Source organism: Nematostella vectensis, chromosome 7, assembly GCF_932526225.1.
Source record: "Nematostella vectensis chromosome 7, jaNemVect1.1, whole genome shotgun sequence".
Classification (NCBI taxonomy): domain Eukaryota; kingdom Metazoa; phylum Cnidaria; class Anthozoa; order Actiniaria; family Edwardsiidae; genus Nematostella; species Nematostella vectensis.
In genome coordinates, this window is record NC_064040.1 from 16,422,898 (window position 1) to 16,448,832 (window position 25,935).

The window sequence follows — 25,935 nt, forward strand, 5'->3', positions numbered from 1 at the left end:
CAGCCACCACCTCCAGTTAAACACATATAACACCTGGTTTATGTGGTCTTTATCATGAATCATCGTTGACGTGATCATGAGCAAACGCCTATAATAATGTCTTCAAAATCTTGTTTACCTGCCTATCTACATTACAATAAAAATATCAATTGTTTGTAGAAACCTATCTGATAAAGTGTCCTGTTTATAACGCGCGAACATTAAGAAGCGCATCACCTAAAGGCTTGTTTCCAAATAATCCCACCCGATCGCAGCTAATTTGACCGTACGATCGCAACCGATTGCAAATTGGTTTCCATGTGATTGCACACGATCACAAAGTGGTTTAACACACGATCGTATGGCGAGTTTTTTTATATAATATACACATAATCGCCAGCGATGAGAGCGATAATAATGGAAACTTGCTCTTTACAGGCAGCGGAGCACCTCAAAAAGTAGGAAGGCGAATTTCTCCCAACATCACCATAGTGAGATACTAAGATGAGAGCGATAATAATGGAAACTTGCTCTTTACAGGCAGCGGAGAACCTCAAAAAGTAGGAAGGCGAATTTCTCCCAACATCACCATAGTGAGATACTAAGATGAGAGCGATAGTAATGGAAACTTGCTCTTTACAGGCAGCGGAACACTTCAAAAAGTAGGAAGGCGAATTTCTCCCAACATCACCATAGTGAGATACTAAGATGAGAGCGATAATAATGGAAACTTGCTCTTTACAGGCAGCGGAGCACCTCAAAAAGTAGGAAGGCGAATTTCTCCCAACATCACCATAGTGAGATACTGAGAATGCTCAAAATGAGATCCCCCTTGCTGTTGAAGCCTTACTTACATTGAACGCGCAGACACGCACTATACGCTAGCATTGAACGTACTGTTACACACTACACGCACATACACGCACTTTACAGCACTGAACTACACGCTAAAGCTCTTCCTTGCTTTGGACGTCATCAACACGCATCAATCTCGCGAAACTTCACTCTCTCCTGTCACGCGCCACGGAATTATCTGTAAATGACCTCTGTAACTCTTGTAAGTGCTCGTTAAATGTCACGCATTATTTGCTAAAGCTCTCCTTTCTTTGTCACGCATTTGTCACACACCCGAACAGGGTGGTCCCACCCCCGGGACGGGACCGTCCTCCGTTGTTTTGAGCACTCGTCACAGAAGCCCTGTCCACAGGAGCGGCAATGGTGCTTTCGATCGCTTCCTTTGAACTCCTGTTTACAGTGATGGCAGTTAGTTATCAGGGCGTCTGGAACCCAGTACCCAGGTCTCGCCGCGTCGGTAATAATGTCTCGTGGGTATTCCATAGCGAACCCGAGAGTCTCAACCGCTGATTGGACGCCTTCGATAACTCGACGACCCGCCATTGGGCCCAGGGTCTGCTCGACCAGAGAGCCTGCGCGACTAGACTGGGAGCCTGAGTCCGAGTCTTCCAGTGCACTGGCGAGCTCACTAAGCGGGAAGGAAAATGCAAATTAGATATTAATAAAAAAAAAATAAGCAAAGGTAACAATATAAAAGCTAATACACTCCTATACCCGGAGACGCCCCCCATTGAAGGTTCGCCTTTATTTAAGGGTCCCACTCTGTCCCTAGCACCCACCTCATATCGCACCCTATTCCCTCGTCTGTTGAGGCTCTCTTACTAAAACACGAGTCGCACACACGAACGGGCTCCATGCCCCAGCCTCGCTCTGGTACAGGCTTTTTATTGGCTGAGCAGTTGTCACAAAAGCCACCTCCACATGCGCGGCAATGATGCTTCTTTTCGTCAGCGGAGAACACGTGATCGCAGCTCTGACACGCCTGGGAGTTAAATAAAACAAATGAGAACACCCACAACTAGGTTTAAACCGACCACAGGCTACCCACCAAAATCTGTGCGTTTGGGACCCAGTAGTCTGGGGCCACTCGGTCCGCTATCCATGCAGTCATTGCGCGACTAGAAGGAGTACTGTAGGCGCCCACGGTGTCGGATAAATACTTGACTCCGTCCAGCAGTCTCCGGGACGCATTGCTGGGCTCCAAAGGAGCAGCGTTATCCTTGGAAAAAGGTAAAGCGTCCGATTCATACAAAAGAACTCGGAATGCCACAAAAAAGACAACCGCTTAACCAAACTCGGATAACTTGAACTTTCCTTAAACGTTACTATACAGCGGTTTAAGCTCTATCTGCACCGTCTTACTCCTGGCCAAACGTGTTTAAGCCCTGTTCATACTTGTCTTACTCCTGGCCAAACGTGTTTAAGCTCTGTTCTGACTTGTCTTGCTCTGTTCATACATGTCTTACCCCTGGCCAAACGTGTTTAAGCTCTGTTAATACTTGTCTTGCTCTGTTCATACATGTCTTACCCCTGGCCAAACGTGTTAAAGCTTTGTTCATATATATCTAACCCCTGGCTAAACGTGTTTAAGTTCTGTTCATACATGTCTTACCCCTGGCCAAACATGCTTAAGCTCCGTCCTGACGACTGTCTCCACTGGGTCACGATTGCCGTACCAGTATTCCCGGCTGCGGTAAATGATGCCACACTCTGAACACTCCAGGACATAGCTATGGCGATAAAACAAGATCTAACTTAATATTAACCGCAGCGAATCCTAATATTAGCTTCAGTAGGTAAAGTTAACTTGTTAGCGAACACTCTAGAGGAATGAAAACACCCTGCTTTAGCGTGCAATCATATGGAAACCACATTGCCATCGTTTGCGATCGTATGGTCAAATTAGCTACAATTGTGTCCGAGTATATTAGTCGGGTCGCTTAGCGCACACAAAAAGAGCTCAATCTATACACATCGGACAAAAGCACAGGTACCCTGTGGTAAGATTTTCATACCTTTTGAAGACACAAAAAAGATCAAAATGCACATATTTGAAAACGATTTCAATCATTTCGGCTGTATTCTATCGAATTCCGAGCCAAAAAACATATAAATAGTTATAAAAAGCTACATTTGAAAAATAAGGAAAACCTACTGGAACCCAGGCCCCAAGCGGCTCTATTTACATCCCTAACATGCAAATATGACTGATTTGTATTCATTAAATTAGCACAAATAGGTGGTGCACATGAATTTTCCCAGAAATGTTCTTTTAATGAGTTCTATAATTATTATATTAAGGGCTATAGAGCTTTAATTTAACCAGCGCGGCTTTAATTAATAGGCCCGTCAGCAGTAAAAAATATGCTACCGATGAGGGAGATTTTTCATAGCCTATTGTGCGTTGATAAATTATCGTTACGGCCCTGTGTTTGTTAAAATCAAAGTATCACAATTGTTTCCGAGGCGAGAGCCTCGCTCTACCCCATGCTAGTTATGGGTCAAAGCGGGGGAGCCGGCAGACGCCCTTGACTTTCAACCACTCGGTCGTATGAAGCCGAAAACCCTAGCTAATAGCGTTCCATGATTTATATTTTCATTTTGTAAAGAAAAAAGGGTATCGAACTAATAGAGATCGGCAGCGGTGGCTGGCGTCTACAGATATGGCGCTCAAAACCTTCTGAGCGCTAAAATAATAGAATAATTCTGGCTTACGTCAGGTTTTGGGTTAGACGCTAGTATCGTCAACACTAGTTTTTGAACACTTGTTTATAGCACCGTCGTTTCTTCGGCACCTCGGAGAAAACGTCCCGGAGAAAGCAAAAATTCTTTGTTTGGTAAAGAAATCCCCGCGGACCCTGGGCACATGCTAGCGTACGCGCATCATTCTGAAAAGTCTCTTTCAGTTTGTTTCAGAATAACTTTCTCCCCTTCATTACAATAACGGTCCGCCGATCACTGATCCGCAACTTAGGAAAAGCCTCTAAAACTCTGTCCTTTAGTAGAAAACGGTTAAAGGATCTCTAATTCCCAAAATCTCCCAAGCGTGTCTCATGTACATTGTGGAGCTCGGACATCAGAAAAAGGGACGTACCATTTTCAACAGCCTTCATTATATATTCTGTTAATATATTCTATAAGCCTGACAAAAGCTCTATACTTTTTTTATCATCCTCTCTCGCTTCCTGGAGAACTTTCCTTTTCTTATGCTCCACGGCCCTTTCCATCCCTTAGGTCATCATTAGCACATCTTTAGGATAATAAAATAGTTCTCTATTGGTGCGGCGATTCGTTGGAGGCTGGTTGCTATCCTGTTAAAAGCATGAGATGCGTTCAACCTCATCACTATGATGCACAAAAAGGGAGCAATAAGCACTATTTTTTCGTAGTGCCTCTGCTGGTCAGCTTTTTAAGTGCTTTCGAGCATTAATACCGCAAATGTGTTACAATTCCTGTGCCATTTTGCTTTATTTGCGCGACAAAGAGTTTCTACAGATGTTTCTCCTGCAGAACATCCAAATCCTCTAATATTCTCAAGAAAAGAATCACAACCTAATAACTTTGATTAAGGAGGCATATCTAAAGCATCTTATTGGTCTTTGGTGTCTAGTTAACAGACACTTACAAAGCCCCCTTATTAAATCCATCTCTACCTCTTTTTATTTAGCCAACGTCAAAATACCCGATAATTGCGATTAATCGCAGATTTAGAAGAAATAAATTTAAAATCAAGACATAATTTCATATTTAGTAGGTTATAGACATTGTACGTCCTTGATACATAAAGAATAATCTTTGTTTTACCTAAAATACGCGATTTTATGAGGTACTTACAGCCTATACAGTGCCAATATATGCCGCCATATTGGATAACCGTGAGGGGGATTGGGTCTAGCTTTGAAAACGCTTTCTCTTTAATAATTTATTTTAATGCAGCCAACGACAGTTTTATCTTGAAATATTAACAAATACTGTTATATTTCCCCTACCAAAAAAACAATCAGATATTTCGCCTTAGTTTTGGAAATACAATATCTTAAATTTCACCACAGGGAGCCCGTGATGGACGCTTTTTTTCTAATTTTCATTCCGTTATTACACAAAATCCTCGAGTGGTACCGGTGGGCACCGGTATCAAGCTTGGTGCTTTTGTCCGCTATGTAAAGATTGAAACACTAAGCGACCGGACTATATGACGTCCAACACGCAACAATCGATTTTCTTTTACAAAAACACAAGCCTTGAACTCCCAACGATTCCCGGCAAAAAATACAAATGGGCAACATAATGAATAAGAAGGACAAGCCCTGATGTACTAGAGAAGGACATGCCCCGATGTACTAGAGAAGGACATGCCCCGATGTACTGGAGAAGGACAAGCCCTGATGTACTGGAGAAGGACATTCCCTGATGTACTGGAGAAGGACAAGCCCTGATGTACTGGAAAAGGACATGCCCTGATGAACTGGAGAAGGACATGCCCCGATGTACTGGAGAAGGACAAGCCCTGATGTACTGGAGAAGGACATGCCCTGATGTACTGGAGAAGGACAAGCCCTGATGTACTGGAAAAGGACATGCCCTGATGAACTGGAGAAGGACATGCCCTGATGAACTGGAGAAGGACATGCCCTGATGTGCTAGAGAAGGACATGCCCTGATGTACTGGAGAAGGACAAGCCCTGATGTACTGGAGAAGGACATGCCCTGATGTACTAGAGAAGGACATGCCCTGATGTACTGGAGAAGGACATGCCCTGATGTACTAGAGAAGGACATGCCCTGATGTACTGGAGAAGGACAAGCCCTGATGTACTAGAGAAGGAGATGCCCTGATGTACTAGAGAAGGACAAGCCCTGATGTATTGGAGAAGGACAAGCCCTGATGTACTGGAGAAGGACAAGCCCTGATGTACTGGAGAAGGACATGCCCTGATGTACTGGAGAAGGACAAGCCCTGATGTACTGGAGAAGGACATGCCCTGATGTACTGGAAAAGGACATGCCCTGATGTACTGGAGAAGGACATGCCCTGATGTACTGGAGAAGGACATGCCCTGATGTACTGGAGAAGGACATGCCCCGATGTACTGGAGAAGGACATGCCCTGATGTACTGGAGAAGGACATGCCCTGATGCACTGGAGAAGGACATGCCCTGATGTACTGGAGAAGGACAAGCCCTGATGTACTGGAGGACATGCCCTGATGTACTGGAGAAGGACAAGCCCTGATGTACTGGAAAAGGACATGCCCTGATGTACTGGAGAAGGACATGCCCTGATGTACTGGAGAAGGACATGCCCTGATGTACTGGAGAAGGACATGCCCTGCTGTACTGGAGAAGGACATTCCCTGATGTACTGGAGAAGGACATGCCCTGATGTACTTAAGAATAATATGCCCTGATGTACTGGAGAAGGACAAGCCCTGATGTACTGGAGAAGGACAAGCCCTGATGTACTAGAGAAGAACAAGCCCTGATGTACTGGAGAAGGACATGCCCTGATGTACTTAAGAATAATATGCCCTGATGTACTACAAAAGGAAAAGCCCTGATGTACTGGGGAAGGACAAGCCCTGATGTACTGGAGAAGGACAAGCCCTGATGTACTGGAGAAGGACATGCCCTGATGTACTGGAGAAGGACAAGCCCTGATGTACTGGAGAAGGACATGCCCTGATGTACTGGAAAAGGACATGCCCTGATGTACTGGAGAAGGACATGCCCTGATGTACTGGAGAAGGACATGCCCTGATGTACTGGAGAAGGACATGCCCCGATGTACTGGAGAAGGACATGCCCTGATGTACTGGAGAAGGACATGCCCTGATGCACTGGAGAAGGACATGCCCTGATGTACTGGAGAAGGACAAGCCCTGATGTACTGGAGGACATGCCCTGATGTACTGGAGAAGGACAAGCCCTGATGTACTGGAAAAGGACATGCCCTGATGTACTGGAGAAGGACATGCCCTGATGTACTGGAGAAGGACATGCCCTGATGTACTGGAGAAGGACATGCCCTGCTGTACTGGAGAAGGACATTCCCTGATGTACTGGAGAAGGACATGCCCTGATGTACTTAAGAATAATATGCCCTGATGTACTGGAGAAGGACAAGCCCTGATGTACTGGAGAAGGACAAGCCCTGATGTACTAGAGAAGAACAAGCCCTGATGTACTGGAGAAGGACATGCCCTGATGTACTTAAGAATAATATGCCCTGATGTACTACAAAAGGAAAAGCCCTGATGTACTGGAGAAGGACAAGCCCTGATGTACTGGAGAAGGACAAGCCCTGATGTACCGGAGAAGGACATGCCCTGATGTACTGGAGATGGACAAGCCCTGATGTACTTAAGAATAATATGCCCTGATGTACTACAAAAGGAAAAGCCCTGATGTACTGGAGAAGGACAAGCCCTGATGTACTGGAGAAGGACAAGCCCTGATGTACTGGAGAAGGACATGCCCTGATGTACTGGAGATGGACAAGCCCTGATGTACTGGAAAAGGACATGCCCCGATGAAATGGAGAAGGACATGCCCTGATGTACTGGAGAAGGACATGCCCTGATGTACTGGAGAAGGACATGCCCTGCTGTACTGGAGAAGGACATTCCCTGATGTACTGGAGAAGGACATGCCCTGATGTACTGGAGAAGGACAAGCCCTGATGTACTAGAGAAGGACATGCCCCGATGTACTGGAGAAGGACATGCCCCGATGTTCTGGAGAAGGACATGCCCCGATGTACTGGAGAAGGACATGCCCTGATGTACTGGAGAAGGACATGCCCTGGTGCACTGGAGAAGGACATGCCCTGGTGCACCGGAGAAGGACATGCCCTGATGTACTGGAGAAGGACATGCCTTGATGTACTGGAGAAGGACATGCCCCGATGTACTGGAGAAGGACATGCCCTGATGAACTTGTGAAGGACAAGCCCTGATGTACTGGAGAAGGACATGCCCTGATGTACTGGAGAAGGACATGCCCTGATGTACTGGAGAAGGACAAGCCCTGATGTACTAGAGAAGGACAAGCCCTGATGTACTAGAGAAGGACATGCCCTGCTGTACTGGAGAAGGACATTCCCTGATGTACTGGAGAAGGACATGCCCTGATGTACTGGAGAAGGACAAGCCCTGATGTACTAGAGAAGGACATGCCCTGATGTACTGGAGAAGGACAAGCCCTGATGAACTGGAAAAGGACGTGCCCTGATGTACTGGAGAAGGACATGCCCTGATGTACTGGAGAAGGACAAGCCCTGATGTACTGGAGAAGGAAATGCCCTGATGAACTGGAAAAGGACGTGCCCCGATGTACTGGCTTTGGCAACCAGGTCCATTGCTCTAGCTGCGGTCGTAAGATTGTAAGCTACTGTAACACCACGCGCAGCGTCCCTTGGAGTGGGGTCACTTACTGCTTGAGGATACCAAGTCGTATATATTTAAAGGATTGGAAACGCACACTTTCACCAGAAATGTAGTTAACTGGTTCGCGCGCAATTAAAAATGTTTTGTGAAAAGCGTAAAATTAAAACACAACAATAATTTCTACGTTAACAGCAAGTCCATAAAGTCGAACATGCGAGTGCACTGAAGTTCTTAATCAAGCCACACTCCTGGTCCGGTTATTTGATTAGAGTTCTTACCCCGCCCAAGCATATCTCACCATTCCAAGCCACGAGGAGTCGCCAGCAGAGCACATCTTCGGAATGATGACCACGTGCTTGCCTTTCTCGAAGCATGCCTTTAAAAAAGAGAGTGCCTATTTAGCGAAGCATATAATCCTTTATACAACAACGTTAGTAAAACGCGAGCTCTGTGGTCGAGAAGAGTTCCTAATTACAGCACGACGTACACAAGTTTGGCGTCATTTTGCACGTGCTGGCCATTCAAATCACTTTTCTTGTTGTTGTAAAATCCAGATCTCATTTTAATGCGTTAATTATGCACGTATGACGTCACAGCGTGTCACAAAACTCCACTCTGTCTTGTAACATACTTTTTTGTTCGTGACACACTGTAAAACCAGCCATGTATCGATGACAGATGCACGCAAAAAATGACATTCGTTTGTTAAATAGACAGCACACAGTCGATTGGACTAATTGAAACCAGGCCAGGGTACATCTCAACTTTGTTAAGATGACAGTGAAAACACTAAAGTTTTAAACAGCCGTAGGACCTGATTTCTCTCAAATAACAAGCCAACTATCTCGACTCATACTTTATTGGCTTGCATAATATTTCTTAGACTAAGAATACATCCATATTTATTCTTACACTCATCCAGCACAGCACGGTTGACCTTTTGTGTAAACTACAGGCGAATTTCGATTGTAAAAGCCGGCTGTACTTTACCATATTAAGCCAGCACAAGCACAATTAGGCAAATTCCTTAGTACCTTGCAGGTGAAGTAGCGGTTGTCGTACTGCGCCTGGTACTTGCATCTTGTCTCACATGTATGCGACTGGTCCTGATTGGTGTGATTCATACTCTGCTGGCATCGGCTCCTGAAATGATAGAAGACTTATCAGCTACAGAGGTGGACGAGAGATGAGCAGAGACCAGATATTTCCTGGGATGGGGTATTTCCATTCCTTCATCATTCAATCATTACATACCCCCAAGGGTGGAGCCAAAACTAAAGATTTCTCTTTGGGGGATTCTTTAGCTATTTTTTCATGCTAAGAATCATTACAGTACGTACCCGCATGACAGACAGCTTGATTGACAGGTGAAATACTCGTCTGGGAAGGTACTGGGTATTGTCTGTTCTAGATCGCTGTTGAACTTCTCATTGAGAAACTGAAGAAATGAAAAAAAATCATTGACATGTGAATTTTGAAATAATAATGCTATTTCTCCTCTCTCACATACCATGAGTGCATTGAAGATAACGTGAGGTGACCGTGGTGATCGGACGGAGCTGTCAGCCAAGTGTTGCTTGATGACCTTTCTCAGCGCACTGAAATCTGTCGGGAGAGAGTATGTTCTTGTCCCAATGTACATAATTGAGCTGAACGCCTGTGGAATGCGACCTACATCTGTGAATCTCTGCTTGAGGATGTCATTTGCATTCCTAGTACTGACGCCTGTAAGAATAAGATAAAAAAGATGATGGAGGCTTGCCTGGCCAAAATAGCACAAAAGTCCAAGTGTTGTCTCCAGGTGTTTCCACGTAGGTTTTTTTAAGCGTAAAAATGTCTGTGTACTCTGTGTGTAATGGTTACCTTTGGGTATTGTATCTGTACCCAAATAAGAATCCCTATAGCCAAATGGCCTACACCCAAAGCATCCCTCTAGCCTAACAGGCCCCACCAAAAGTACCACTCCAGCCTAACAGGCCACACCCAAAGTAACCCTCTATCCTAATGAGCCACACCCAAAGCATCCTTCTAGCCAAACGGGCCACACCCAAAGCACCCCTCTAGCCTAATGGGCCACACACAAAATACTTCTTCACCGTAATTGGTCACACCCCATTAAAGACATTGAAATGCATAGAGTGCGTGATTTTAGGCTTGGGGATCAACTTCCCCAGTAAAAGTTCTCACAGCTGATTCACAAATTAAAAACAACAATCAATCATGTGTTTACAACCCCTCAATTCGCTTCCAATTCCCTTTTAGTGAAAAAGATACATCCAAAACTTAATCCTCTAGCCTAACAGACTTTTGGGCCATACGCAATGCACCCCTCTATCCTGATGGAAAATATTGAAAAAGGATGACCCATATGGAATGTTTAATCCCCTGCATTTGGTATATGCATCAGATTATAAAGTGCATTCATAAATCAGAAAGGCTAACCTGTTAAAGTAGTTTGCTCATCTGCTACACCCAACACATCTGTGTGCTGTGTCTCATGGAATATGATGAGTGCAGGGCCCAGGGAGCACAGTGGGACATTCAGATTACAGCGTTCAGTGGCGGCCCTCAGTTCCTTGGTAAAATGTTTCAAGTAAGCTTCAGACGCATCTCCCAAAAATGTAAACATGTCTGTATGAAGCCTTTCTGCTCTCGTCCGATAAATAACAATATCAGAAATTGCAAGGACTTTTAAAAGAAGGCGAGTCCTTTGATTCTGGTTCCCAGACATTCCAAGAAGACCCTCTGTGTCAAGAACAATACAGTGATGGACAGCATCATAAGAGGCCCAGACACCAACTGTGCAAGAAAGCTGCGATGCTGATGTTTTGAATATCTCTTGCCCATCAAAGAAGGTGTGGTTTAAAGTGTATGACTTCCCATCTCCTGTGTTGCCAAATATGGACAGAATCTTCAGGCTTGTCTGACCTTGGCAGCCAAGTTGGTTAATAAACTCTTCTGCATTCTGCACCTGCAGGACAAAAGAAGCGCATATTAAGTAGAATGCCTTATTATTATATATTAATCATCATTTTAGCATACTATTGAAGCAGGATACTTTATTATTGACCTTGTTTTACAGGATGTAGCCTGTGAGCGGCTAAAGGGGAGGGGAGGGGGGAAGGGAAGAAAGGAGAGCCTGCCGGCAGACCATTGTTCTAGCCACGCTGCCCTTAAGAATGTGTACTCAAGTAGCTGTCAAAATTAACCAATCACATGAACTGTGTACATTGTAATTTTACTTCAGCTTCTTGTCAAAATGTGCTACATGAAAATTGTCTTGTTTCTTCGCACTATGTGTTCTCCGGTATGTCCACATGAAAAAAAATTAAATTCAGTCAACAAACCCAGGAACGAGTGCTGTCGTTATTGCAAAATCATATTTGAAATTCAATACATAAACAAGCTGACTTATGATTCTTTCACCAAAATTTTTTAGATCAATACCCTTGGTCTGTACTTTGTGAGTTTCATTGACTACGCAGGCAGCGAGGTTTTCCTTGAAGGTAGAGTCCTGTGTTAGCGCCTTCATAAAATTCTTGTCTGTGGCGTTTTCAACAGAGCTGTAAACGATTTAAAACCGACCGCTCAAGATGGATTAGATGTTATTGGGGTCAAGGGAACAGGCTGATATCCCCAGTGATTCCAGTCCACTGACCTGATCCTCTATGATGCTGTTTATTAGCATGACGATTACAAGCACAAATGCTTTTGATTTCGTTCTCGCTTCGGCAAGAAGCTAAGGATTTAAAAAATTCAACTATTCCAAACCCCATCGGCATAATTGCCAACACATCATTCCTTAAAAAATAACTGCCTCAAGCATTGCAACTGGTAGTTTTTAGGCAAAAACCAGTCCTTTTGAATCTCGTAGGGTCAACAAAATGCTCGATAAACAATTTTGAAATTCTTACTCGACCAACTCACAGGCATTTTCTTGCACGAAAACTCGTTGATACGATGCATTGATGGATGTACAACACATGTGACACGTCCCAGCCAATAGGGAGTCTAGAACAATAGTCTAGAACAATAGTCTGCGGGCAGGCTCTCCTTTCTTTCCCTCCTCCCAGTCAGGCTATACAGGATGCTACCCAGTTTGATCAAGTAAAAAACAGTTATCAAGTACATTAAATTATAAGAGTAGGTGTGACTGAAAAAGTCCATAGGAAATTCAAAGTTTGTTCAAGTTCTGGGTCTCACTATGTATCTGATAAGATCAGCTCATCCTGAAATAGGCTATAATAGCTGTATACCTTCAGCACTTCTTTGTCATCAAGCAGAAGAAAGCTTCTCCCGCTATTGACTTCATCCTGCTGTTGGGATGTTTTCAAAGTCTGTCTGTTTGACATAGTTGCATCTCTACTTTGAGGTGGGTCCTTAGATTCACCAACTTTGGTCATCTAAGATAAAGCATTCAAACATCACCTAAACCCTATTTAGAGAAGCTCAAAAATTGACAACAAAAAACGCCACCCCTCCCCCCTAAAATAGAGTAAATTTTGATTGTGTTTTTTTAAAACTTGGTATAAAACGTTTATATGACATGGATTTACGTTGAGCATGTCATATTAATAGTTGATCTTAACGACTTAAAGCGTTTTGCCTAATTTTCATCAAACCAATGTCTCAAAACTTGGTTGCTATGGTTACCAGGGTACACATATCAAAATTTTGTTTCCACAAAACTGCTCCCAGATAAATTCAAGGTAGAGTCATCAAATTTCAATGCTCTAGCCCTTCTAGTTCAAACATTATTACAGATCAAAGGTGCTGGGGGCCTCAAACTCCCCCCCCCCCCCCCTTCCCCCCTGGTCTGTATAGGGTTAATCTCAACATCATCAATCAAATGTTTAGCAATCGAACTCAATGAGATTTGAATTGCTTGTTGGTTGGTTCACAATTGGTAGAACAATTAAACACAAACGGGTTCACCCTAAATATTTTCAAACTGAACTGAATCAAATGTTCTATTATTGAAATTTTGACTTTCAATTTGTTTCAACACTGACTTTACTTGACGACTTCAGATTCTCAGTTTTTTGCCCTGTTTATTCAATGACCAAAACAACAAGAGCTTCCAAAACCTTGAAAACAAACTCAACGAGAAACACTATGGAAAAGCCTCTTTTAGCAGGATATTGCTACATTTAATGAAAAAAATTGAATAATTTAATTGTCCACATGGTTTCGAGTTTGAATGAGTTCAGAAATCAAACTAAAAAAAAAACCTTTCTATAACTAAGTTCACTTAGTTAAAGTTCGGTTGAATTTGAATGGAATTTTGTTTGCAATCATTCAACTAATTACTAATTTTAGAACCACCACAAAAATAGCTGATCCTTTATATTTTCTCCATGTACCTATCTAACTGCATTAAAAAAGAGAGCTGCTTAAGAACTTGAAATTCATTTCAATGCCCGCTTTCCTGGCCTCTCAGAATAAACAAAAAATAAGGTGTTACAAACGTAGTCAAATGAGATAGCTTCTGGTCTGTTGTTTACTTGAGGCATTGGGGGTAAAAGTCCAATTAAGCTCGTTTGTCAAAGTACAACAAGAAAGTCGCATTGAACTCGATTAATCAGTAGCTATTATTTATTGGAAAAAGATAGTAGAAGATAAGAATTTGATCAAATCCGATAGGGCCGACCAAAGTGAAATCCTCACAAACAACAACACAAAACTCATGACAAAGCACAAATCAGCTCTCTGACGCAACCTGTGTTTTACGTTACGAACCTTCGTAGAACGCTTAGACTTTTCCCCGCTAGACTTCGCCCCGGCGGATTTTTGGGGGCTCACTCTAGCTTCTGCTTCACCCTCAGGAAGTTGTGATGGTAAAATAGCCGCCATTTGGAAGCAATTTGTCAGACAGAAGCGGACATTGACGTGTGTTCGCTTCCAAATAAAATAACGAAGGCGAGGGACTGGGCGCCACAACAGACTGGGTAGCCTGGCTAAGGGAGCAATCTCCCAGGATGCAGTGCGCATTAAAATATTTTTTTCGTTTTGTGAAAATAATATTAAAATATATCAATTTATTTGTATTTCTTGCAAGACTACGTATATATGTGTGTGTTTTTTTGACAACTTTAACTCAAGTTGCTAATCTAATTTAGAATTTTAGGACTAGAATTTTCTCATATATCATGCACTCTAGCTCTAGACACTAACATGTAACAATGCAATTACTTTATTTCTAATATTACCTTTAGTTTTGATGAAACTTTAACTTAGAGAGCCATGGGAAATTGTATAAACAAATTTAAGTTGGCCAGAGTCACAGTAATCTGGGTACCCTGTGTATACTTATAACTAAGACGCCTAGCCTTTAACTGTATGCCACCAGGCCTTCTTGTAGCTCGATGGAAGGTTCCACGATGGGGAAAAAAGACGGTGATGGAAGCTCAAAGCGAAAGCGAAAACGTGCCGTCTTCGACTCGGAGAGCGAAGATGATGATAGTGCCGAAGACTTAGAAGAGGTACTATCTTTGCTGTTTCTATTATGCAGCGGTTGTGATTCTAACTAAGTGATCTAAACGCGACTTTTTCAGGAACTGATTTCCTTGACAAAAAGCCAACAACGTCAAAATAAAGAGGTGTCTACTAACCCAAAACCACAGACGAGTAAGAATTCTGCAGACTCCGACAGCGATCTGGACTCATCTGAGGGAAGCGATGATGAGGTCTGTGTAAATATGATGTACGAGTGTTAATTTTATTGTTGTGTTGATGTTTCATAAACTTTCTCTTATTAAAATTGAAATTTTGTCGTTTTCGCGCGCGAATTTTTATGTAAGCTAATGGTGCGAAATATTTTATGGCACTATTATTATACCTTAAAAATAATGTAAATATTTGGAGTTCCTTCAGACTAAAAGCAGATATACTGGTTGGATTTGTTATAACAGTGACATAAAACTTCAGAGTGAAATTAGCCTAGAGTATAAAATATCAGGCGGTTTTATTTTGCTAAAGTATGAGAGGAAAAATAAAACTATGCCTGATACAAATAGTAAACATGACACTCATGCACATGACTACACATCAACAACACAAAGTGTTCTAGTAGTTTTTCTCTACATTGGACACAACACAGTCTGGTGGAGTTTCAAGGTTTGGTAAGCTTACTCAATCAACTTGAGGGAAGTCCCGCCAACAATCCCAAGCATTCTTCACTTTCTCAGATAAATTTATTGTGTATTCGGTGCTTGGTCTGTCTAAGAATTTGATAAATAGATAGTAAAAAATGTGTTGGTTGTAGTGATGATGATTCCTGTGAATTAATTGATTTTTAGTGGACTATGGATTCAGAAAATAGTAAGGGGAAAATGAAGAATAAATTGAAAAAGAGGAAGAAGCAGTCTTCGGAGTCATCTGTTGAGAGTGGAGAAATTTCTTCTGAAGGTAAGTACTGAAAAATTTCATTTACATCCCATTTGTTATAAAACAACACTAACTAATCCTATGTCCTAATTGGCTAGATGTAGACTTAGATTACCACAAATTATGAGTTTCCATTGAAAATAAGAGTCATCATAGTTTAAAGTTAGGAGCATGGAAAACCAGAATAGAAAAATTACAAAAAACACCATGAAGCTAATTCAAAAATGATGTTCTATTTGAGGTGGCAAAGCAGTGTGGGATCTTTAGCAACTGACCAATGATGTTTCTTAAAATTATAAAGAAATCTTTGTTAATGTCTAATACTGAGTCATTAGTTTTGTTAGGATTGTTGTACATATACACCTATAAAAATAGATAATCGTAAAATAAAAACTATTCCAGGTCTATCTAGCAGGCTGACAAAAGACAAAAAAATCAGTGTGTATTTACAGGCATCTGCTCTAAATTATCAGTCGCATCTTCAACTAAACATCCAAAGGACACACTGCTTTTTTCATAATTTTGAAATGTTCCAAATATTTGTCCATAGTACCATGTTCAGTGGCAGCACACATTTACTCGCACTTAAAATGTAAACTGCATAGAGCAGTCAATATTTTTTTTCAAAAAGCCCAGTCAGCCACATGTGAAGTGTGGCAGGTACTATTTTAGGGTATACAAATAAAAAGCATTTCATTTTATCGTTTTTATCTGCTGTTTTTTAACCAGATGGTTCATCATCATCATCCTCATCTGGCGAGGAGGAGGAACAGTATAATGATGGCTGGGATGACAATCTGATGGGTGATGAGGCGGACAGAGAAATGTTGGGTAGAATGACGGAGAAAGAAAGAGAGCAGGAGATCTACAATCGTGTGGAAAAGCGTGAAGCTCTGAAAACTAGATTCGAGATTGAACGTAAGTTACGACAGGCTAAGAAGAAAGAAAAAAAGAAGAGAAAACAGAAGGAGCAACCACATATTGATAAAGGTGAGACTTCAGATTGTTTACTCTAAATTGCCTTTCTCCTGAATATATTTAGACAAACAGACATGTAGAAAATTGTGTATAGTCTCTAAATTGAGAGCTGTAATAAGAGATTGGTGGTAGTTATCATGGTTGCAAGTCTTAAGAAAAATATTATAAGAATAGAATGTCCATTTATCAAGTACGGATTGAATTTTTGGAAAATATGTGAGCTCTTGTCATTTGAGTTACCGTAGCGACGAAACAATGGATAATGAGCTTTTATATTTTTGCTAATACACACTATACACAGAAAATTATTTTTAAACCATACCCCTTAGACAAAACTTACGACGTTTGCCTCAACATATTTGAAGTTTTAAAAAAATATCTGAAAGTCAGATTTTAAGATATTTGCGGTTTTATTTTTTTTGTTGCTTTTTTGTTTATCTTCTTCTTTCAAAGACATGTTTCTGCAAAGAAAAACTCTATTTAAAACCCGAATCTTTTTTAATTGTAGCATACTGTATTTATCGGATTTCTTTCGTGCTAATTTATAATTTGCTGCGAGCTTCTGATCTCATTTTATGTATAGTTTATGTATTGTTTCGTTGCTACGGTAACTCGAATAACAACAGCTCATATATTTTCAAAAAATTCAATCCTCTTTAATAAACGGACTTAATCTTAAATTCCAAGCTTTGCGCAAACGGAAACTGTAGCTCTTTAAACATGAGCGGTATATCTACTAGAAAACTGCTGGGAGCTTCCTTAAAAAAAGGTTTTCGCTAAACTGAAAATTGCAGTTGTGAAGGATCATGTATTATATTTAATTTTTTAGCCAGACCACTGTAGAAAAAGAAGCCTTCAATTTAATACCCTAGTTTATAGAAGAACATGATCACAGAATACATTTAGTTAGAAGCTTTGCAAAATTCACAATGAACGATGTGTTACATAAGTCCTTTTGCTACACAGGTGGTGGCATAGCTTTGAGGAAGCAAGAGCGGAAGAAGGTTGTTGAAGAAAAGAAGGCAAGAGCTCTTGACAACTTAAAGGCAAAGCGATCAGAAAAGAAGGAGAAGCGTGCTGGCGAAGCAATTGTTGAGCAGAAAGAGCCTCTAAAAGCAAGTGAAGTATTCACAGATGATGAAGATGATGACGACCAAGAATCAAAATCCAGTGATGAAGAATCATATGAGGCATCTGATGAAGAGTATGTGACGCACATTCGTGTTGCTGTTGTTATTGTTGATATGATTTTCAATATTGTTATTATTCCAAAAAAGCATACAATATGATAATTTTGGAGCCTTCCAGCTAAAACCAGAATTGGTATCCTTAAATCTTAATATTTAAAGTTTGTTGCAAGATTGTTGCCTTGTAGTTGTTCCATGAGATTTCCAGCTTCTTGTATGTATTTATTTCTAACACTTTTTCTTTAACAGGCAGGCTGAATATGCTCCAGTACCAGTATCCAGACCAGACGATCTGGAGAGAATACGACTGTCCCGACACAAGATGGAAAGGTTAATAAAACGATCTGGAAATACATCTGTCATATTTCATGACTTTTTTTAACCAAAACTAGTCCAAGTAGATAAGCCTACAGATTAGAAAATTTTGACTTAGGTATAATTGTTTGTATATACCGTTCTTTGCCAATAACCAGGTATGTGCAATTTAGGTAGATCTATTTGTATAACTGATTTGTATCTGTTTAAAGGTGGGTGCACATGCCGTTCTTTGCCAAGACTCTAGCAGGGTGCTTTGTGAGGATTGGAATTGGAAACCATGATGGGCGACCAGTCTACAGGGTAAGACGATTCCAAAAAAATGTTTTGCTACAAAAAAACGTATGAACAGTTTTTAATGTATAAGCCAATCAATGATATCAGTATTGATTTGCTTGGTGATTATAAATTTAACATGCAAGTACATATATCTTTTCTGACATTTATCACCATGAATTAAGAATTAGAAGTCAGCCAAGACTGTGACGCTTAGCAGCTATTACAGTATTTGGCCATCTATGGTAGTAAGTCATTTCAAATACTGTACCCAATAAACAAAGTTTACACTCATTCCTTTGAGAAATGTTTTAATTTGGAGCCTTAACATTTGATCCCTAAACCTGTGTGAAATTCTTGCAGGTTGCAGAGATAAAAGATGTTGTTGAGACGGCCAAGGTGTACAGTCTTGGGGCGACCAAGACAAACAAAGGGCTCAAACTCATGTATCTATTAAAATAGCCTCTGTCAACTGCCATTTTCTCATGCTAGTAGCAATTATTGTGAAAACGCATCCATTTCCATCAGCTGATTTTGGAAGCCCAATGCTATTTTTTATTTAATTGGTAAATAAAGTATTAAACTTTGTTTCTGGATGGTTATTTTGAGATAACAAAGGTGTGTCTGACAGGGCTCTCTAAGTACAGATGTTGATATGTGATTTATTTTACATACACCTATTTCAATAAAGGTTGTCAGTGCAAATGGCGATTGGCAAATGGCAGTTCTACGGCCAAAAGTAACCATGCGTCTCGAGGAATATGGATAAATCAAAACAATTATCCATTAAAGGTTACCAATGCTTGGCTCTGACATTGCTGGACTTTATTGAACTCCTTTAATTTTACAAAAAATAGTACACATAAGTCATTTACCATTTGCCATTCGCCATTTGCACTGACAACCTTTTGTGAAATGTGGTTGAAAATTCACAAAGAGTCCTCAGCACCTGTTAGTCAAAGAATCTGTGCAAGCATTGAACCAATAAAATGTTTTAACACAAAAATAATGTCTTGTAAAGTTTGCTATTTTCCCACGTTGCATTTGACTTTATCAGTTTTCCCTCTTTGTTGAATAGGCATGGTCCTCAGGAGAGAGTGTTTAGACTGGAGTTCGTGTCAAACCAAAGAATCTCTGAGACTGAATTTCAGCGTTGGAAAGAAGAGGTGAAGGAGTGCTGTTTGCACATCCCCTATTTAGAGAGGTTTAAAAATTATTATGAAAGTAGAAGATATGCAATGAAAGGAATTACTCATATAAGACATTTGACTCATGCATAACTCAAATTTATTATATGGCTACGATAGAACACACGCTGTGATTGGCTAATTGGTGGTCGTGACTTGCCGTATTGCCTGTCTTTGAGGGCATTACAGAATTTTTTTTTACAATTTTCTGTTTTTTTTATATATTTTTTTTCACCTGTAGCTTCTAATTAAGGTGCAAATAGAAAGAAAATAGCAGGAAAAGTCTTACTTGTTGTTGAATCTTTTCACTTATCTACATTTTTTATTTGGCAGCACACAAGTGTTTCTTGTTTTCCCGCCTGATATGACATTTGTTGTTGTTGGGCTTCCTGTGGCCTGAGCCTGTGCTTGGTCAGCAGTTTGTTAGTAAGACTAGCGGCCATTTTGTTTTCGCTCGCTTTATTGTAAGCACTGTTTTATGTTGAGTAAAGCCTTACTATGGTCACTACACCGCCTTTTTAAAATCTATTGATAAACTAATCGATATTCACCCGAAAACAAAAAAAGTTTAATTGTTTTCTTGTCATTTATTTAAAAAGCCATATAATAAACAACTAACTAACCTCGACCGTTCGGTCATGCCACAAAATATCAAGCCTCGGCTTTAGGGATCGACCTCCCAAAGCCTTGGTCCATACGCCAAAGCCTCAGTTTGATATTTCCTGGCATGACCTTATTCTCGGTTAGTAAGTAGTTAAGAATATGACAGTGTTTGTCATATTCTTTATTATGCATTTATGGTGCACGCGCATTGCAAATTTGAAATACAGTAGATATGAGAAAAATAACCAAAAGAGCCAATGCGGGTGAATACGAATTTGATTGTATGAACATTCTCACAAAAATTAGGCTTGTGATGAGGTCCAAAATCTTGTGACACCTGCCTAATGCGGGTGAGTTGACAGCTTTTAAACCACCTGTCTGACTTGTATGATGTTTTTAGTGTGAAGCGCATGGCATTCCATTACCTACATTGGATGATGTGGAAAAGAAAGTAAAAGATATTGAAGAGGCCAAGAACCATGCTTACAACGAAGAAGATATTGAGAAGGTAACATTACTCTACTTTTTCTACTCTTAGCATAGTTTTACTTGATTTGGTTTCTTATTAACAATATAGTGTATTGATCAGATCATGAGGCAAGCTACTGTATGTGCAGCTGTTGTTTATATACAGTACTTTTGTGTGTTTACTTGATTTCTTGAAAATAAAACTTGAGATGTTTCCTGTCGTTCACAGATTGTGTCTGAGAAGCAGAAATTCAGAAAAACTCCATTCAACTATGCTATCAAGAAGAATGAGCTAATAAGAAGAAAGGTAAACATTAATACTGAAAAAGCCATTTCTAAATTGTAGGATATTATATTGTTCTTTACCGGTAATTATGATTCAGGATACCAGTAGATCTGATGTTTTTGGAAATGCATAGGTTATAGCAACAGACATATTGTTTGAAAACAGTTGTGTACCTCCAATGTTTGTTTAATAATTTTTCAAGTAAGAGATAATGATCTCCTTGTAATCAGGAAATTGCAGAAACAAGCGGTAATCATGAGGAAGCTGAGAAGATCAGGTCCGAGCTGGACAACCTTGAGGAAAGGGCACAAGTTCTTGATAAACAGCGTAGCCGTGGCCTGAGTGCAATCAGGTTAGTGTTGTGGGTTCAGTGTTACTGTTGCTATGACTTACCCTTCGAATTGACTTATCCTGAGCTTGAGAAGTCGATGTGGGTCTTTTAAGGACTTTGTAGTTTTTTGTCTTCATCACAAAAAAAAAAAAACAGAAACAAACCAGATCCAACCAAGAAAGCTTACAGATATTTTCGTTGTGACTTCCAAAGCTCTTTCCAATTTTAATTTTTTTCAAAAAGAAATAAAAAAAATTGAAAATTGAAAAATTGAAAATTGAAATGTTTACATTACACATGCATGTGTAATTATAATTGCGGTTGAAAAATACCAATATCCTAATGAAAGCACATACAATACGTCATTTTTGTAAAGTATGTCTTTATATTGATGTTTTCTTTTCAGTTACATCAATGAGAGAAACAGAAAAAGGAATATAATAGAAGCTGAAAAAGCAGCAGCGGTAAGAAATTTATTTACCTGTTTATTCAGGATTACCAGTCATAAGTTGCTCCTTGTGCTGATTGCTCTTGACAGGATAAAGTGATATTATGCTATAAGCATAACATAATGATATGAGGGAGTAATTTTTTGCATTTCGTTTTATCCTCAGGAAGAGTTAAAGACAGAGGAGAAGAAGGATGATCCGTTTACACGGCGTAAAACCCTTCCCAAGCTTGTCTCTATGGTATGTAATTTTTTAGCTCAGAGATAAATAGCAAGCTCCCAGTCAAAGTAACGGCCTAGTGCTTAGTGTGACCAAAGAGTCTCAAGTCTAGAAACTCTGGGTCTTTCCCGAGTTATTATTTCTTTTATCAGATTTAGTGTCTGAAGTTAGTTCAGGTTCTTCCTCCTGTGTTTTTACTGTGAGAGTATCGTGGTAGCTTGTTGGTATGGGGTTTGCTTTACAAATAAGAGGACCATGATTTGTGTCAATGCTGTCTGTCTGGTCAGATCAGTTTTTTATGTTAAGTGAAGAGCACTAGTGCTTTCATGGTTATGTCATGGTTATTGTGTAAACACTGTTGTTACATATATGTTGTTAGAGATAGGTGATAGGTTAGATATAGTTGCTGTCTGATTGTTTGACTTTTTGTTCTCAGGTAAAGGGTGGTGCACCAGGAATGACCCAGCCCATTTCAACAGAGGCCCAACCCCCGGCTGCTGATATGCAGGTAACAATGCGATACAAATCTCAATACGCATAACTTACCAGTGATGGTGAGCAGGTCGCCCAGTGGTCTTTCTCTAAGGAGAACGGAAAGCACACTTGTTTTGTATTCTGATGATGTTTAGCCATACGAAAATAGTTGAATGTGTCCACTCCCCTTGATTCGAAATCTAAGAGATTTTTCTCTGGGGTAAAAGAAAGAAAATGTATGTTCTGATTTTTTTGAAAGAATCTTACAAGCTTTGAAATTTGGAACGCCTGTTTTTTATTTTAGTTTCTATGAAATGTAGGAACTGGGCATATGATGCAGTCAATACGAATACCCCTTATAAACACTTACCTTCTATTTCAGACTCCACTCATGCCTAGGACATTGGAAAGTTTGGTGAGTTTGATCTTGTTGTCGAATTACCATAAACGCTATGGACAATAGCTCTAATTAGCTGGAACATCCTCAGTGAATTGGGACAGCAACTTAACCAGACGAATGTCTTGAAAAACAGTAACAGTAACATGTTATCTTGGACTCATGTCAAACTGAAGTGTAAAAAACTCAATTTTGAAAGACGAGTATGCAAAATTGCTAATTACTACAGTATAAGGAAAGGACGAGTTAACAAAGACAGCGTGTTGCTGCACTATATAGTTAAGGGAACTAGAATTTTTATTTATTTAATTATTTGCTTCTGATATCAATAACAGACATACATTACAACTTCGTTTAGATTTCGTGCAGTTATGTAATGGCTCATTCCCTGTCTCACTTTCACGGGTTCAATTCTTATCTCAGAATATTTTTTTACGATTTTTCTAGTGTGATTACGCTAATCCTCTTGGTCCATTTTGTTTGTGGTCAGATTCCTGGGCTAGGGTCCTTAGACACCCCTCACTTCACAGATGACACACCCATTCCTCCTGACCGAAAGACTAGCCAACCAGAAGATCTCTTCTCAGCACATAACTTTGACATTACCATAAACCTGGATTTCCCTTTACAAGGTAAGGTGCTGCACTTGTTCTTACTAAATAAGATTTTCTCCGCCAGACCTTATCAAGACTAGACATTAAAAAGACAGGATAACAAAAATTAATAAAACTAATGAATACACTCAAAATCTTTTGCGTTTTTGTTTAGAACCAGTCCAACGTATCGCATCAAAGTAATATTAGAGCTCAGAATCTTTTAACTCGCCGAACCCAAACGGTTGTTACGGTCAAGTGGGCAAAAAGTTCCTAAATCATTTTTTATTTGTAGTGAAACTATATATATCTACTTTGTGTTGATATTGGCAATTTTTTTTTTTACTTTATCTAGAATCTCGTGCGACGACAATATCCAGTCGGTCGTCAAACACCCCAGTAGACACTCCACGACGCTCACTAAACCTCGAGGATTACAAGAAGAGAAAAGGGCTCATCTAGTTCACGCATTTATCACGTTGTGCTTGCTAGAGATCGCATGCTTTGGAATCCCAAGATGTAAAGCTTAAGACACGTGCCTATAGCGGAGTTGCTGCATGTTAATCACGTATTTTGGAGACCAAGGCACGGGATCTGGAGGACCGGTCTTACTAACTAATCACGCGCTGTGGAGATCAAGACATGCAAGCGTCACGTGATTTATTACATCGGGACTTGTTGTGGATCCCGTGCTATTAAAAACAATTTCTCGTTTAGGGTTGGATAAACACGTACTTGAATGGATATTGCTGGAGTAATCACGTGCTGATCACGTGAGGTATAGCTTGTGCATAATCCAGTGCACGAGAAGACGTAAAAAAGCTGAGAGTTTTTACAACGAGATCTTACAAGCTGGGAAATGAGAAAGCGACTCTTCTCGTTACCCTTGTTGCTTTGCTTCTGTTTTGACATAAACGTGGTTTTATGGACCTTTTGCATAAACTGTGTATAGTTAACCTACAGAAAACTAGCCCTCTTGTACTGGGAATGAAAGGTGTCCCATGTCTGTGGGATTGTGGCCTTATTTGTTTTTTATATCCTGATGTTAGATATTTTGGGTTTTTATGAAAGTTTGATAGCTGGGCTTACTCTTTCTAGCCGCGGTGCAATGGAATTTCTTTTCACAAACAATATTTTACCTGTATACCTTTTTACTCTTGGAGTACTTTTCGGAAAGTTCACTTGATATTTTATGTTGAGCATACAATGCATTGTGGGTAGTATTTGACGGCCTCTTACAGTAACGCGCGCTACCGTTGTCACCTTGACAATACGTCGCGCGCTACCCTGGTCACCTTGACAGTACGACGCGGGCTACCGTGGTCACCTTGATAGTACGACGCGGGCTACCGTGGTCACCTTGATAGAACGACGCGTGCTACCGTGGTCACCAGCCAAATGGCGAAACGAATGGAAAAAGAAACACTCGAGTGCACACGAGAGCACAAGGAATGCTAGTAATGAGTTCGAGTCAAAACTGATTCTCGCATGTTCATTAGGCATTGGTGGCTACGATAGGGTGCGTCTCACTGAAAAAGATCTGTTTTTGTAGTCCAAAACACCCTTTCAAAGCTTCACGACATTCAGCCCATTTGCCCTTTCTATTAATGCTTTACAAACTACACGACAATTTCGTAAAATTACATTTTTTTTCTATTTTAACGGAACTAGAACAAAGACGTCGACTGTGTACGTACTCTAAAATTGTTAGTACGTTAGTAGAGTTAGTACGCAGCTCTTACAAGCTGCAATTTGATTGGGCAAATGAACAATATCCGCACCCCGACACAAAGAACGAGAAGAATAGAGACAAAAGAACTCCTTTGTAGAACAAAGATATATAAATAGAGACAAAGCAGCTGCGTACTTACTCAAAATTGTTCACGCTTTTGGTTCTAGCAGTGCAAGCTTGTTTTTAACGGGCTGAACAAAACATTTACAAGACATTTTAATATCACGTAAGAGCCCCCTTCGGCCACAGCTATCTCTACACCACTGCTTACAAAAAAATTTTTTCAAATAATTCATTCTTCAAAACTTCAATTAAGATCCTGGATAAAGCTAAAAGGGGCTATTGTATATTTGCTGTAGCTTATCGCAGATTTTTATAACGTATGCCATTTTGCATTGGTTTACCTTTGTATATTTGTTTGGGCTCCCTTTTCTACGATAACTTGCAAAAGCCTAGAACTCACTGATGTATATAGATTCTCGGATGTAATAGCTCTTCGCTTTGTACAAAGTTTATAACTACACTAATATTATTGTTTCCTATTTAGTGAAATGTATCGAAACCTTGTAAAATTATTATCGTTGAGTATACACACTTATGCGATTCCTTGGGAATTTTTGGGTTTTCTTTCTATTCTTTATTTTTATTTACAATATCACTGGTAAGTGTTTGTACTCAACAAACGTCAAACAGAATGGAAATGATTTGGTTTTAATAAAAAAATGTCTGGTTGTTTTTATTACGTCTTGTTAGACTGTCGATGTTTGTGTGTAGACATTCCATCACCTGTTGCATCTCTTGAATTATTCAACATACGGGTACGCCATTGTGTTTT

General features: G+C 40.3%; 2 protein-coding genes across 3 annotated transcripts; one reads left to right on the top strand and one right to left on the bottom strand.

Annotated features, from left to right (window-relative positions):
* Nucleotides 1-34: 34 nt before the first annotated feature.
* Nucleotides 35-14,151, bottom strand: LOC5516066 (zinc finger FYVE domain-containing protein 1). Of its 2 annotated transcripts, XM_032385833.2 has the most exons (11): nucleotides 13,959-14,151; nucleotides 12,476-12,622; nucleotides 10,662-11,190; nucleotides 9,730-9,944; nucleotides 9,560-9,657; nucleotides 9,254-9,362; nucleotides 8,498-8,595; nucleotides 2,447-2,564; nucleotides 1,883-2,053; nucleotides 1,614-1,816; nucleotides 35-1,462 (listed from the first exon to the last, which is right to left on the bottom strand). In XM_032385833.2, exons 1-11 carry the CDS (start codon nucleotides 14,070-14,072, stop codon nucleotides 1,069-1,071), a joined length of 2,196 nt encoding a protein of 731 aa, XP_032241724.1. In that variant the 5' UTR covers nucleotides 14,073-14,151; the 3' UTR covers nucleotides 35-1,068. The 2 variants fall into 2 exon arrangements, with proteins under 2 accessions (XP_032241724.1, XP_048586384.1); XM_048730427.1 differs by lacking the exon at nucleotides 12,476-12,622.
* A 394-nt stretch (nucleotides 14,152-14,545) lies between these two features.
* On the top strand, nucleotides 14,546-25,839 carry LOC5516065 (RNA polymerase-associated protein RTF1 homolog). The gene is made up of 18 exons (XM_032385754.2): nucleotides 14,546-14,701; nucleotides 14,774-14,905; nucleotides 15,518-15,626; nucleotides 16,335-16,595; nucleotides 17,550-17,787; nucleotides 18,020-18,100; nucleotides 18,298-18,388; nucleotides 18,725-18,807; nucleotides 19,440-19,527; nucleotides 20,552-20,659; nucleotides 20,849-20,926; nucleotides 21,136-21,257; nucleotides 21,643-21,700; nucleotides 21,851-21,925; nucleotides 22,341-22,412; nucleotides 22,761-22,793; nucleotides 23,266-23,407; nucleotides 23,724-25,839. Exons 1-18 carry the CDS (start codon nucleotides 14,585-14,587, stop codon nucleotides 23,828-23,830), a joined length of 1,995 nt encoding a protein of 664 aa, XP_032241645.2. The 5' UTR covers nucleotides 14,546-14,584; the 3' UTR covers nucleotides 23,831-25,839.
* Nucleotides 25,840-25,935: the final 96 nt, after the last annotated feature.

Coding starts and splice junctions, on each gene's coding strand:
- LOC5516066 (XM_032385833.2), bottom strand. CDS start 14,072: ATGGCGGCTATTTTACCATCACAACTTCCTGAGGGTGAAGCAGAAGCT. Junction 11,191..12,475: donor ATGACAAAGAAGTGCTGAAG/GTATACAGCTAT, acceptor TTTGTCCTGCAG/GTGCAGAATGCAGAAGAGTT. Junction 1,463..1,613: donor GGAATAGGGTGCGATATGAG/GTGGGTGCTAGG, acceptor CTTCCCGCTTAG/TGAGCTCGCCAGTGCACTGG.
- LOC5516065 (XM_032385754.2), top strand. CDS start 14,585: ATGGAAGGTTCCACGATGGGGAAAAAAGACGGTGATGGAAGCTCAAAG. Junction 20,927..21,135: donor ATGAGCTAATAAGAAGAAAG/GTAAACATTAAT, acceptor CCTTGTAATCAG/GAAATTGCAGAAACAAGCGG. Junction 23,408..23,723: donor CCTGGATTTCCCTTTACAAG/GTAAGGTGCTGC, acceptor TACTTTATCTAG/AATCTCGTGCGACGACAATA.